The following is a 15,487-nucleotide window of genomic DNA, read 5'->3' as shown; positions in this document are numbered from 1 at the left end:
ATTTAATCATGTGATTATACTCTGATTCTGATTGTCATGTCTGACCACATGCTTGTCTCGGTTCGTGTTATTTGCGAGAATGGAAGCAGCCAGGCAGCTGTGGTTGTAGAGAGTAAAAAGCATGCAGAAATTGATTCTGGGTACACTCCTCTCCTAATATGATCCGGGTGGCTGCCCACAAGCTGGGTTCCATCTCCTCTTCTCCTCAATCAGCCACGGTGCTGACAATATTAACACAGCCCACAGATCTGCAGAGACTGCTGCATTCTCTCCAACTGTTTCACCGACTTCCCAATTGACATTTATTTACATGGTTCTTAATACACTCTATATCTTTAACATTTCTACACACTCATCTAAAAAAATACCATGGCTCTCCTACTCCTTTGGAAGAAGTAAAGCTGTGGCATGCGCATGCTTTTATCACGCACATATAATTTGTTAAGGGAGGGTATGAAAGTCTAAGGGAACCCTGTGAGGGGTGAAAATGAAGTCTGTGTCAGTTCCACAAAGCTGTTCCTCAGGTTTGGGAAATGAGGAAACCATGGTGTATTAGTGATGTGATTGTGAGAAAGCACAGGCTCAGCTTTGGCAGCATGAGGATTCAGCTTCAGCTTGGTATCAGTGAAAAATGGTCATGTTTGTGCATAAATCAGACATGTAGTGAACAAGCCCTGCATATGTGCTTATCAACATTTCACTGTTGTGTTGACATGATTACTTACTCACTAGGTCTGGCTTTAGTACAGTTCCAGTTTTAACATTAAACAGTTTGAATTCCTGCCTCTAAAGCTGTTCAATCTGAGTTGAAACATTACCAAAGAAAATCTTCTTTTATAGTGAATCCTTTTTAGGCAAAATTTATTTGATGTTTAATATAATAGTGTTATAATGTATATATTATAATGATCTGTGTAAGTCTATGATATATCTTGCCTTGTCATTAAAGTTTTAAGTCTTGGTAGAGTATTAATCCTTTCCAGTATCTTAGAATGTGTTAGCATTTTTTTTCTGCAGAAGGGTGAATGGGGAAGTTAGTTTTTGAAGATAAAAATTTCTCAGCTTTATGCCACACTATTCTTGTTGAGAATGTTTCTGATAAACCTTCACATATTATGACACTTGAATCAATGTATAATCACTCTGGGTGGTATTTCTCAGTCAAAACGCCTTGAAAGTGATTTTTAATATTCAGCTTTAATTTACCATAAAAAAAATCTACTAACACTAATGCAGTTTTATTCCTGTCAGTCTCGACATTCTTGTGCATGGCTCTAAAAGTAACTTTGCTGGAATGATTGATGGAGAAACGGGAAGAAAACGGGGGCAAAAGAAAATGCGTCACATATAGTTATTCATGACCAAGGCGCACACATGTCCTGCCTGGACGAGTGTTTGGCTGGTGAAACCGCGCTATAATATTTGGCAGTAGTTGAAGCAGCTTCTGTTTCCATTCTTGCACTGTTGTTACTGTATCAGTGGGCCTTTCTTTGTTTCCCCGAGCAGGGTTAGATTAATGCACTGTACCCTTTTATTCAGTGTTATACAAAAGAAAAGCCTGTCGCAGAATCCGCAGGGAGCTCTGATGGTTGCACTTCCACAGAACAGATGACAACAGCCTTTCATCAAAGCGAACACACTCTTTTGCTTGTTAAACCGCAGTGCAATAATTTTCCAGAGTCAACCAAGCCGTATATACATATAAAACCACATATTGTTCTTACTTCACTCATATGAACTGTACTTAAGAAAAACAAGCATGCCAACTGTTGTGGCGTGACACAACACACCCTGAGGCATGCTGTGCTGCATAAGATCTGAGTCTTATGCAGGAATGCATTTGAGAAAAGAACCAGGAGCTCCAACTCTCACTCAGCAGTTCCTCCTGAAGCAGATCCCAAAGCCTGTTTCTCATCTCATGCAGTGCAACTCAACTTATCCATCCAGAGACACCTTTAACTTACCTTAAAGTCTCTCTCACAGCATAGCTGGAAGGAATCAATGGAACAAATCATTTTTTAAAAGGTACAATTGTCAAGACCAGTCTGCAGTTCTTGTAATTTCAGGATATATAAGGTTTTATGGCACTCATGCTAAGTCTTGCAGAATGAACTTAATTGAATACAAATCTCTGTAGAATATGAACCTCTTAAACAACATGCCCACATACCCAGTACTTTGTCATAATAAGAAACTGATGGGAAATGGAGATGGGTTATTACTAGGTGAATAATCAGTAGGGGGTTTTACTGTTCTCATCTCATTTAAAAAACATCTTATAGATTGGTTCTTCAAAAGCCAGAAACGTCTACATTCAGTATTATCAAATAAATGTAGAAATTAATATAGCGTGTGTAAAAACGAATGTTTAGTTTGCATTTGAATCAAAAATATTGAAGAAAGTTCAATTGTTTTCCACAGCACTGTACGTCAACTAATATTTGCAACAGTGAACTGAAGGAGAACATTGTAGGCTTATTGTTCGGAAGACAGGAAGTAGACACACAGTGTTGAAATGCTGTGTTCTAACAGTGTAATCAATTTATGATGACAGGTTGTATTGTACTTTATAAAACTGCCTGCTTTAATACACTCATTTCCCTCCTCTTCCAGACAATGACATCGAGGTTACGGAGGAGCAGCTGAAGGGAGGTGAGTGACAGAATATTTCATGGTTGCCTTTTCACCTTAACACGTCCATTAAAGCAGACAGAGGGTGAGTGAGCGCCGAAGCTTTGGCTTGTGACAGTGATTTGCTGGGTTTTATGCGGCAAACGAAATTGAATGTTTATGCATCTGCTGACAAGCCGAATCCCTGGCCTAACTCATCTTAGTATAAAAATACTTCATGTCAGGTGCGTTACACTACAAGAGTTAATTCCCCAGCAGCATTCCGTTCATCTGGCTTACGGCCACAATGCCTTTAGACCACCTAGAGCAGTAACAAAGAGAGTACAGATTGGCATCCCTCCACAGCATAAGCCAGATGATAGCACAAACATGACTGTCAGCGCTTGATGCTTTTATCTCCGCCACATCATGTGGCATGCAGCCCAAAACTTCCAGATGTTGCTTATGGGGATAAACTATTGACATTCATCCATGCACTGATGTCCTGAATAAGCAGCAGCATAAACAAAGTACCTCATGGAATTGTGTGTGTTGTTAAACAATAGATGCAGCATAGTTTAGCTTTGTTGTCACTGCTGAAGAGGTTTATTTCTGTGAAAAGCAGTTTCCTGCCTGCAGCAGTTTGCTCTCTAGGGAACGTTGCACCTGATGACGTTTTCCCTTATAAAAGAGAAGATCCAAATTTTTCTGCTGCTGATGCTTTTAAAAAAATCTCATAGCACACGTGAACCCAACTAAGCAGAGAGCACCATTAGTTTTACTGTCTGTTGGAGAAAGTGGCCACATTACAGTAAATGTAGAGCTCTGGGTGCTATCAAAATGTTTTTCCTCCCAAAGTCACTCCCATGATTTGCCAATTACACGCATCTGTGTTTTCAAAAGGAGTCCATTTTGGGGAAAACATAAAAGAGCTATTTTATATGTGCACTGTAAAATGTGATATTTCAAAGTGAAACTGTGCGGACGTAATGGCTGCATCATAAAGATTTGGCTCAGACCAAATGCATTTGAGACTTTTAGCCCAGACAGCCTACATTATTTCTATAGAGCTCCTCACCAGCTGTTTTACACTACATACTCTATAATAACATACCATCAGACCATAAAACGCCAGCTGAAACAATCCCTGATAATTCCTAGCTCTCTTGTATTATCATACCATTCCTGTCCTTGTCCAGTTTGGCCTTGTTTGATTTCCCTCTTTGTTGGTGCCAAAAACTGGCCTTTTATTCCGCTCCATCAGCCAGAGTTTGAATCAGTCAGCTTGGAACCAACTCAAAGCGTCAAATGATTTTTATGCTAACGTGGGATGGTGCTTTTGGCTCACACAGTGGTCTGGAGATGGTCTCAAAGCCTCACATTCTTCCCTCCTCTCCCTCTGGAGATTTCCTTTTTATGTTGTTTTTTTCAGGCAGGTAACTAAGCCACAGAAGAGAGCTGTATGGTCTCCTCAGGGGCATGCCGAACTTAGGCAGCCAAGACAGAGTGTTGTTTTAGGATGTCAAGTTTTTTTTTTTGTTTGTTTTTTTTTCAACCTAAATTGAACCCTCATGCATTGATTTACAAATTATTCAAAATAGTACATGATTGATGCATTTAACTATAATGCATTAAATTAATGGCTTTGGAGTAAACCTTCACATGTGTGCTCATTATGAGAGATTACTCCAAAATCAATTGCAGTTGGTTGAACTTCCTTATGCATATAACTTGGTCAGTTGGCATTACAGGATAAATTAGATTGCATTATATTACATTTGGACTTTGATTAGACTGTGTGTCATTAAATGAGTGGTATTATGTGTTTACCAGGCCCCTAGTGCCATTTTATTGCACAATCATGTAACTATGTTACCTTCAGTTGTTATAAAATATCCCCTTTAACATACAGTGAAGACGTATTTGCCACATTGCAGATTTTTTGTTTCATATTTACTTTATTCATATTTCATAACCTGCTTAAGTAAATGTACAACCATTCTTCAAATAGTCGTCACACTTGTTAAAAGGCCAGTTTTACGTATTTTCTGAGTACATAATGTAATTTTAAAATCCAATCAAGTAACTGTTATCTTCGTTTGTTTTAAAAATGCTGTATATATATATATATATATATATATATATATATATATATATATATATATCAAACATAATGTGACTTTAAATTGAGCCGCTGTCTCTTTAAGAAGCTCCTATTCTTTCTGACATTCCTTTAGCATGTCATCACAACAATGCTTGTCATTATGGTGATAACAATCATTCTTAAGACCATTGCACTGAGAATTGGCTTGCATGATAAACTCCACAGATGTGCAGTTCCACCAGGTGTTTGCTAATTGCTGCTGCTTCTAGTCTGGAGGAGCTGAGCAGGGCAAAGTGCTGGGCTGCATTGCTCTGTGAGATGCAGTCTTGGCTGGAGAGCCATTTCCTAGGAGGAGCTCTGAGTATATTGGAGATTCAAGGCTTTCTCCAAAATGCATGAATAAATCAGAGCAACACCCCTGGTATGGTTTTGATGAGAGAATAACATTGCAACATGACATAACACTCCAAAAAGTCTATTTTGCATCCTTCTGCCAGTTTGAAACTGAAAACTAGGCACTTGCTTGTTTTCTTACAAACAAAACTGCCTTTGTAGTGTATTTATTCTGACATTCCCATAGAAATTAAAACAGGATTGATTTTGGATGGCCTTCTAAGGATTTCCATACTCAACTTTTCCAGCTCGACAACAAAGACGAGTTTTACCTTTGATACTTTTATTCTGCTTTGCAGATACATCTCAGAAAGCTTATGGAGACAACATTTTGAATAGTGGAGTCTACAGAGAACAGAAAACAAAATAGTAAAATGCTTTGGGTTGAGCTACGAAACATGTTTATTTGAGCATTTCAGATATAGGGGTTGTAGGATAAGTTTTATTTACGCATGCCAACCCACATGACAGTTTATATCGACAATACCTGACAAAAGAGTTGCATCTTGTTGCTTTTTGTGGATAGAGACGCATCAGTATCGCTTCAGTGAAACACCAACTCTCATTGTTTATTTACAGACAGCACACCTCCATCAACAAAATCTACAAGCAAGGAAGAGGATGAGGATGGCGAAAAGGGTGAGCATATTATTAAGTCTATACGTCTGCCTGTATCTGTTTGTTTTCTACTCCAATTCTTTTAATGTTGAGCATGCCAAGCAGCGTTAGTGGTAGTGGGAGCCTCTTACACTGATATGTGTTTACAGAAAAATTTTCCACCATGTCTAAACTAATGGAATGTGTTTTTGCTGGGTAATCTCTTGCTCTCTGATGCCTAGCTCTCCTCTTTGGGGAAATGAATAGAGGATGAAGCTTGGTCCTTTTTTAAAAGAATGTTTTCTTTTGGGCAAACCTGTTTAAGAAGCCATTATCTGGCTATTCTGCAGCTTCAGCCCCTTTGGATGTGTAATGTTGAAACAATTATAGGCTTCTCCAATACGATGGACCAAAGATAATGAGATTCTTACACTGGAGGGCGTTGGTAGGCAATTAAAATCGTACACTATCCATTTGTCTTGAAGCCTTAAGGTTGTAGGAAGTTTTTGAAGATAACAGACATGCTTGTTTTCTTTGGAGAATCTGTTCCACGCAATCCTCTGGACATCGCAGTCACTTGAAGGGCGACAATACAATTTACACTGTAAAACAAACCATAATAAGTCCTTTTCCTCTGCAAGATACCTCCTCTCTAATCCACAAACGTAATTCAGGATGATTCTAAAAATTCAATCACCAGCATTAGAAGGGCATAAGTATTTTGTAATAATCTTTAGAAATCCTAATTTATCAGGCCCCCCAGCTTAATAGTAACTAATCCATTCACAAAAGGCCTTGACGCAGCTTCCCAGCTTTGGAACAGTCAGTCCTTGAGACAACCTCTCTCAGAGGAAGGGAATAAAATGATTTTGTTCTGCCTGCAGTGTAAAGGTTAGGTGTGGTTCAATGTAGCACATAGGAGGGATTAATCATAGCAAACGCTCAGATGTCAAGATACCACAGAGCAGAGGAACAGTGAGCTGGAAAAGCACACTGTCAGCTGTGTGAGATGGGCACCCTAAGATGCTTTAGAACAACAGAGAAGGAGCTTCCTCCTTTGAAAACACACAACTGTATTTTACTGTCTCCTGTCTGTACTTGGGTTCTGACAAGGTGTCATCGATCTGGGGGGGGATTTTATTTTGTTTTTTTATTATTTTTCACTATTTTTTATTCTGAAATTAATTTTGCACCGCAGCAAAACTGGTACCTGTCAGTATATCTTAGTGGATCCATCACATCCATCATGCTCCTCAGGGGGTAAACTCTTACGTTTTACTGGGTCCCCCATTAAGGTACAGAGACTTTCTTCACTGTTCCTCTAAGAATAATTCTCTGTGGGAGGAGTGCAGGTTATTATAGGTCTTCCCTTTTCCTTCTGTTTCATACACAACACGTACAAGTAATTACTTTTCCACCTTACAAGCAAAAGCCTTCTGAGACCCTGTGGACTAAAGGAAGAAAATAGCAATAATAAAAACCCAGCATATTCTAAAATTCAGCTAAAGCTGTCTAGTCACAGTCCCTTGAATCTCATAGAACATCTGTGGAGGGAGATAAAGATTAAGGTGATGGCAATGACGCCTACCAACCTAAAAGACTTGGAGCTCATCACAAAAGATAAATCACCAAATTACAAGTGGATGCATGTAAAAAGCTGGCAAGGAATTAGAACAGTTTGATTTGTTTTAACTCCAAAAAATATTTTTCTATTTATTATTGAGAAGAGCATAAAAAACAATTTAACATGACATATTTTTTTAATGAAACAAAATCTTTTTTTTTTTTTTCAAACATTATGCTAATTTAAAAATGTTAGACTGTTTTGAGAGATGCTTCATTTATATTAATAACTTTCAATGTAAATCTGCTATGGGATTAATTTGGCCTTTAACTTTATACTGCGTGTTAATTCCACACAGACTCTGTTGACACTTTTTGAACCAGGATTTTACTGGATTTGTATTGGATTTTATTTAGAGATATCGGATTAAAGAGGGGGTGACAGAAAGACAAGCCACATTTCAGAATTATATTTGTAAACATTTTTGGCAACAATTTATGTAAATCAAAGTGTGAGCTAAATTGTATATTATATTATATTATATTATATTATATTATATTATATTATATTATATTATATTATATTATATTATATTATATTATATTATATTATATTATATTATATTATATTATATTATATTATATTATATTATATTATATTATCCTTCTTTCCATTATCTTCTGATGATCTGGGGTCAGGTCGTAATCATGTCAACATATTAAGGAAACAGTTTAATTCATTTTAAGGGCATAAATCATGAGATTTATGTTAATGAGTGGCTGATGAGTGATGAGTGTAAGTAGCTAATAAATGAAACCTCAGGCAATCGGAGGAATTTGAGAAATAGTGTCACAGATCAACAGCGTGCGTGGGGATGAGCTGTGCTGTGATAATCCACATAAAACAGAAGCACAGCATGCACACTCTGCAACTTACAAAAATAAAAGTGGGGGGAAGGAAAGGGTGGGCCACCCGCCGAGCCAAGTGCTGGCACAGAGGTCTAAGGTGAAATATAAGCTCTTTGAGAACACCTCACAGTGTCTATTATCTGATATCAGGTTGGAATTAGTGAGATTAGTTGATGTCACAGGGCAAGCCACAGTAAAATGTGAAAATTGAGCCAGAAATCAATACCTGGCATTGGATGCATACTGAGAATAACCTGAGGGGGAGCGAGGGGGTTGATGGTGAAAGATGGCGCATCTCCATGCGGGTGTGGACAGATATGTAGATTAATAACACTGTGTGGACTGACAGCCAGCCTCTCTATGGGATGCCATCTTTTACACTGTGGCTGCCTGTCAAACGTGGCTCACAAACGAACTTGCACTTTGCTTGCACACACAGATTTCACATGCTGCAAGGTCTCAAAGTGATCGCTGTGGGTCATCCCAGAGCTTTTTTTCCCCCCTTTACATGTTTCATGAATTTTTTAAGGTCTTTCTCCTTTTTGTCTTTTGCTTCAGTGGATTTAATCAAAGAAACAACAGACAAGGCTATGGGGTGGAACTTTGAGCCTATCTGATGAGTACATGCAAAGTGCTGTGAGAAAGTATTAGCCTTCTTACTGTTTTTTATTATTCTGTCAGATATAAAATATATTTTAATAATGTACAAGGATATATAAATTGCATTTTTCTAATAATTAATTTTATTAGGGATAAAAGCTATCAAAAACATAAAACAAATATTTATAGCTATTGTTAAGGTACACATTTACTATAATTTTGTAAAGCTAAATTATGTTTCACTAGACACACTCAGGAAATGCTACTGCTAAACTAAAATTAAGAAAAAATTAAATAATACCTGTCTAAGTACATGAAGCAGACTAAAAGATTTCCAAAAGATCTTTTGATCTGCTTCATGCTGATAGACAGGTACTATCGCCAAAAGATATTTTGGTCCACAGTAAATAAAATAAAATAAAATAAAATAATTAAATTACCATAAAAAACATTTTAAAAAGGCAGTTATTAAATGATTGCATTTCTCGAGGCCAGAAAAGGCAATGCAGTTACACCTATGACTTTAAAAAAATGATCTAAAAAGTATCTGTCTTAACAATGTGAAGTAGGATAAAAATTTCCATAAGATTTTTTGTTCCTGAGTAAATGCAAAATATAACTTGAAATAAATTAAAAGCTCTGCAAGGCCGCCTAAAATTAAAAATCACTTAAATGAACCTTCTTTGTTAGCCTGAAGTGGGTGGAAATATTGAAAAAATTGAATGTGTTACTCTGTGTTCCTAATACATATATCAGATTTCATGGGGAGGATTCAAAAGTAATTTCTAAGACTTTTATTGAACCACAGTGAAAGCCATTGTCTGCCAGTAGAGAAAACATGGAACAGCGGTGAACCTTTGGCAGGCTACTATATTTAGATCAAAAGCACATTAACAAATCATCCAGGAGGTAATGCAAGAATGTAGAACAGCATCTAAAGCATTGTAGAGCCATCTGCCTCAGTAGATATTTTGGAAAAAGTAAAAGAACAGGGAGAGTTCTTAAGCAAAAACCACTGCTCATCAAAAACAACACAAAGCCCATCGCATATCTGCCGCAAAACATGTTGATGATCACCCAAATTTTAGGAAAATGTGCTTTGGACCCATCAGCACATCACCTTAAACTGAAGCACACTTTTGTTATGCAGTAGCGCAATTATCTAAAGCCCACCAGCAACTCCACCTCCAGAGGGCTGGAGGGCTTTAGAAAATCAGCGACCACACACCAAACCAGTCCAGTTTGACTGAAACAAAGCAATTCTTCAAAGAGAACTGGGAAATAATTCATTCACAGCGATGTAAAAGGTTCTTTGCCGATTATTGCAAACCTTTCTTGCTAGTAACGTTGCTGCAACAAATTAGCAGGTTTGTGAGGCAATTCCTTTTTTACCTTTATAAAAGAAATTATCATTTGATTGTTTTTATTTGCTATTTGGTTCTTTTTCTCTGAAACATGAGATAGATAAGCAATGCAGAAGAAGTCTGTAAGGGGAAATACTTTTTACAGCACTGTATGGGGATTTAATATTTATTTGCTGGATATAAACACCACTTTAACTTCCTTGAAAGTATCATCATCACTTTTGGTTTACGCAGTAGTCACACAAGTAGGACACACAAGGTATGTTGCATGTTAGGACCTAAATTATTAACATACTTGTTATCCTGCTGACTTTTATGTTAACATAAATAAATCATTCAGAGTGAGTAGGATTTGTTTCTTTTTTCTCAGAAATACACTCAACTCTTCTTGTTTTGTATACAAAAGTGCAGCAGAGTGGCTGAAATTGCTTTTTTGTTCCTACATTTCTCAAAGCGGGCTTCATGGACGTATTGACACTGGAAATGTTGTGGTGTTTGCTGAAGACTTCTCTGTGAAGTATGTCAGAAACTGATTCGCAGCTGTGACGGTATCATATGGTGCGCACTGGTAAGGAAAGCTGTGACAATGCTGCCACCTGCTGTTTGGGGTGTTCGGGTTGGCGTCTTTCTTCGTGTGCAGGACTGGGGTTTCATTTTGTGAGGAGAGTCGGCAGTCTAATTGATCCTAACTTGGAGCCATTATAAATCACATCAACCCAGCAGAGAATCTCCTCTGTTAGGAGTTGTATGCGAGTGCGTGTGTGGGTGTGTGTATCCACAATCTGTCCCTTTGCATCCTCTATCCCAAAGAGAATACTGTTCCATTCAATAAGCCAAACACAAATGATCAAATAACATGGAGGAAATTACTTTTGGTACTTTGTCGTATCTGATATATGGTTAATAAAGATCACTTTAGAAATCCATGAATACCTTTTTTTTTAACACAGAGGAAAGGTTTAGGATGTTTTCGAGGCTTTGGAAGTATTATTCTGCCACAGTTCTTCCTGGTGAAGTACTCTTTTCAGCCCCCCTGTCTGTGGTTTCTTCTCAAAATGTCAGTCATGATTAATACAAAGTGCTGCCATCTGTGTGTCACCGGCATTCTGCGTGATGGACAGAGGTACTTGGGACAAACATGTGGCAGTGGAAGGACTGGCCTTTTCCCCCATTTAATAGAGGTTGGCATTTTTTATTGTTCTGAGTGCATTGCAAAATTGCATAGATATGAAAAAATGGCCTCTTGCTGCAGCTTGTTAAAAAAGCAATTATAGAAGCTGCACAATGGCCATTGTGAAGCATGTTCTCTTATTGGTGTCATGGCTTTCATTTACTCAATTTGTCCCAAATGTCATTGGTTTATGTGTGTACATAAATGGGAAAGTGCAAGAGAACGCAAAGAGGGACACAGAGGATGAGAGCGACAGATATGATGGCAGATTAATGTCTTATAAAAATATATATGCATATTTTGCCTTTTATGCTGGCATATTATTAGAAACTGTTTAACATACGGAGATGGCGATGTATCTGCTGACTTTAAGAGTGGTGATGATATGCATACAAACTACGCAACTAAATCTATATCAAGTGGTATATTGTGAGTCATAAAACTTGTAACAAGATCCATTAACTATACAGCTTTATTTTTCCAAGGGTGTAGACCTATCATCATCATTGTCATCACCATCATCATCATTACTATATCTGCTCTATACTGATAGCATGCAGTATCATGCAAAAGTATTCATATCCCTTCAACTTTTTCACATTTTGTCACATTACAACCAAAGACCTCAATGCATTTTATATAAACTATATATGATCAACACAAAGTAGTGCATTGATTTAGAAATGGGCCAGACATGGTTGATGCGTTAAAACAGTTTTACTCTGAAAAATAAAGAAATAAGTGTGTCGTGTATATCTATTCAGCTCTCCTGAGTCGATACTTTGTGGAAACCAACATTTGGGGTAATTTCAAGTTCATAGTCTTGGTTTATGTCTCTATCTACATCTAGATACTGAAGGTTTTCTCTTCTTATTTATTTTTTTTTTTTTACACAATATCTCAAGTTCATTCAAATTGGATAGGGAGCATATCTGACTGGAGCAATTTAACTAGGCTCTGATTGTGTGTTTAGACTTGTTGACCTGCTTGAAAATGAACTTCCGCCGCTAACTTTAAGTCTTGCTGCCTCTGACAGGTTTTCTTTCAAAATTACTCTTTATGTAACTGTAGCCAAATTCTTGTTTATGCCAAGCAAGAGCATCCCCACAGGATGATGCTGCCATCATCAAATTTCATAGTGTGGTTTAGTGTCATCTGACCAGAACAAATTTAATTTGTCCCCTGAAAATGATTTTTCTGTTGCCCATTTCCCATAAAGACCAGACTTCTAGATGTAAAAGCCAAGTTGTCTTGTCAAAAGATTTTCTCACCTAAGCTCCTATGAACATGTCATTGGCCTCTTGGAGCTTCTTCTTTCTTAAGCAACGTCTTTGCACTTGACATTGCTTGAAATCTGGTTGTTTTAATCAAGGCTATGCTAAAAGATACATCCCAAACTTTATTTAAAATCCCTGGAAAGGTCCAGCCCTCAATGCTTTAAATTCTGATTCGGGACCATAAATTCCCACAAAAAGCTTCCAGATTTAACAATTTCCAGAATTTTTCTACCCTACCCTGCAGGTGTAGTTCACCCTAAAGCACAGAGAAAATGCCCTGGACTGATAAAACAAACTTTCTTCGTGAAGCACTTTACAAAATGTGATGTCAGCTCTACTGAAATGAGTCCTTTGCAGAGAGAAGATGAACACTGATGATTAGTGTGACTCGTTGCTTTGTTTTCCTGATATGAATAGCTGGCATTTTTCACATTCATGCTTGTTTGTATGACAGCTCTTTCCCCTTCTTTTCTAGGTAAAGAGGAAGCTCATGACAAAGAGGAGAAGCACGATGGTAAAGCAGCTCCACGCACCATTAAAACATGTCCTCAATCTCTCTGCTTCACCAATGCTTCTTGATGCCATTTGTCGTCAAAAAATGTTATTTTTTATTCATTTCTGCTCAGCCTTTCCTTCCTTTTCGACACACAAGAAAAAACTTCTCTTATCACACTTGCTTGGAACAAAGAAATCCCTCAATTATGTATGGCTTTAGAAGTGACATTCTTTCTCTTTTCTTTTTTTTTGTCTCTTAATTTATGCATGTCTTTGTGGTTCTATTGCTCTCATACTGCAGTACAAAGACAAAGCTGTACAAAGAGTTGGAATAAAACAGGCTTTTTGAGGTGATACGGAAAGTCGAATCATTTCGACTCTCTGCTTCAGTGCTGAACCTGAATGTTTCCCCCTTATTTGAATTCCTTCTCTGTTTTTCAGAACCAGAAGATGAAGACATGCCGAGTCAACCCCAAGGTATAGTTTAGTTTGGAGTCCAATCTCCAGGACAAACACTGGCTTTGATTAGATGTGATCATCCTAAGTGTAGATTTCCACCTCACTAACCATCACATCCCAAAGTAGCATGTTGAACTGCTTCGTATCTCTCTCTGAAGCTGAAATTCAGCTTTGTTTTTTCTTTTAAGCTTATAGTGTAAAGGTATTGCATGGACATTTTGTTTAAAATAGAGCTATAGCTGTGCGATTATAATGCAAATCTCCAAATACATCAGTGTGGAGCATCCCAAAGCTCAGATGTTATTTCTTGAGCTGTGCGGGTAAAGGGTATATAAGTGTATCTGTGCATTTTCTTTTGGCGCATTGGCAGCCATTAACTATGAGCCAGAACCGTTTCTCTTTTTCGAATATCCTCTGTGCTGCTGGTATATAATTAAGATTCGGCATTTGCATACTGGCAGCGAGCAGCGGCTCATCTCTCTTCTGTTTTTCTTTTACTCAAATCCCATGCCATTGACAGTGATTTGACAGATAGAGCCTCTCTCTGCATGAATTTTGGAAGCGTTCTGTGAGCAAGTTCTAGCAAATGCTGCCCTGGGATGCTATCCAATATCTAGGATGTGTAATTACCTTCTCATGAGACACAAACAGGGAGTTAAGAGCAAAAAAGACCAGCAGGATAATTTACCAGAAATTGCTACATACAGGACAGTGCTATACAAAGGTAACGACACCCCTTCAACTTGTTCAACTTTTTTGTCTCATTGCAATCCAATTTTATTTTTTTATTTAATTTTTTTTAATTTTATGGGATAGATCAAAAGTCAGTGTTATATTATTAAGAAATAATAAAAATCTGAAATACATGTGTGCATGTATTCTATGTATAAACATAAAAATCGCTTTTGCTTTTTCTCCACATTTTAACATTTTGATCTTGATTTTTTAGTATCACCTATAATAAATGTAAGAATGTTAACTTTTTCAGCAGCCAATATTTCTCCACATTTTGTCTTTTTTTGTCCGACAGTCTTTTCCTGTCATCTATCAAACTCCATTTCAGCAAAAAGAGTGTTACTGTATAAATGTTTCAGAGCTTTCTATCAGCAGTAATGGAGTATGAGGTTATGTTTCTGCCACATTTTTAAAAACTTTCATGTGACACTCAAATGCCCCAGTTAACCATTCAACACTCTCTTCCTATTATTTATTTTCTAAATATTTGAAGATGAGGATGAAAATTCAAATAAAATGGAGTCAGACCAACACCAAACTGACGATGATCATGAAAAGTGTGACGAAGAAAGCAAAATGGTCACTAACAACAAGGAAGATGACAATAAAGAACAGGACACCAGCAAAGAAAAGGAGGATAACAAAGGTATATTTCTAACAGAAGCTTTGGTACAGCTGACCATGTCCTTTAATTTATTTTCTCTACTAACTCAAACAGATGGTTAAACTGTCCTGTGAAGCTTATCACAAATTAAACAACATACTTCCTTTGTCTCCATCAGATCAAAAACAACCTGTCCCAGAGAAAGAAAACAACCCACCAGATACCAACATGGAGGTGGAAGGTAAGATCCTTTTTTTTTATTTTATTTTTATTTTTTGCAATTGATCTGATTTTATATTTTTGATAGTTTAAATGAATCTTTATTTAGGTGATTTTCTTTTTTAAGCTGATCTATCTGATCTCCAAAGTATCAAATAACAATGGTTGGTGGATGTTTTTTAAGTTTTTAAGTTGCACTATTTTTCCATTCAAATCTGCCTCACCACTCCAAAACACTTCTGTGAGCCTGAGGTGGCAAAACACATTCAGGAAACAGCCATGGTGGAGATGCTGGAAGCAGCAAATCAACAAATTGCACTAATAATCTAAATTATTAAATAGTGCATTTCACACTGATCTCTACAGATGTGTAACAGAACTTCAAAT

At 37.3% G+C, this 15,487-nt stretch overlaps 1 protein-coding gene across 4 annotated transcripts in view; it reads left to right on the top strand.

Moving 5' to 3' along the window:
• Window positions 1-15,487, top strand: part of macrod2 (mono-ADP ribosylhydrolase 2) — a 465,786-nt gene that overhangs the window by 427,840 nt on the left and 22,459 nt on the right. For all 4 annotated transcript variants that reach the window (XM_044137275.1, XM_044137273.1, XM_044137274.1 and 1 more), the window contains exons 11-16: window positions 2,614-2,652; window positions 5,687-5,746; window positions 13,064-13,102; window positions 13,525-13,560; window positions 14,771-14,923; window positions 15,060-15,122. In XM_044137275.1, coding sequence (XP_043993210.1) covers window positions 2,614-2,652; window positions 5,687-5,746; window positions 13,064-13,102; window positions 13,525-13,560; window positions 14,771-14,923; window positions 15,060-15,122 — 390 coding nt within the window. The remainder of the gene's footprint in view (window positions 1-2,613; window positions 2,653-5,686; window positions 5,747-13,063; window positions 13,103-13,524; window positions 13,561-14,770; window positions 14,924-15,059; window positions 15,123-15,487) is intronic.

This window comes from Gambusia affinis, linkage group LG13 (assembly GCF_019740435.1).
Source record: "Gambusia affinis linkage group LG13, SWU_Gaff_1.0, whole genome shotgun sequence".
Lineage (NCBI taxonomy): Eukaryota > Metazoa > Chordata > Actinopteri > Cyprinodontiformes > Poeciliidae > Gambusia > Gambusia affinis.
This window is presented reverse-complemented; position numbering and strand designations above follow the sequence as displayed.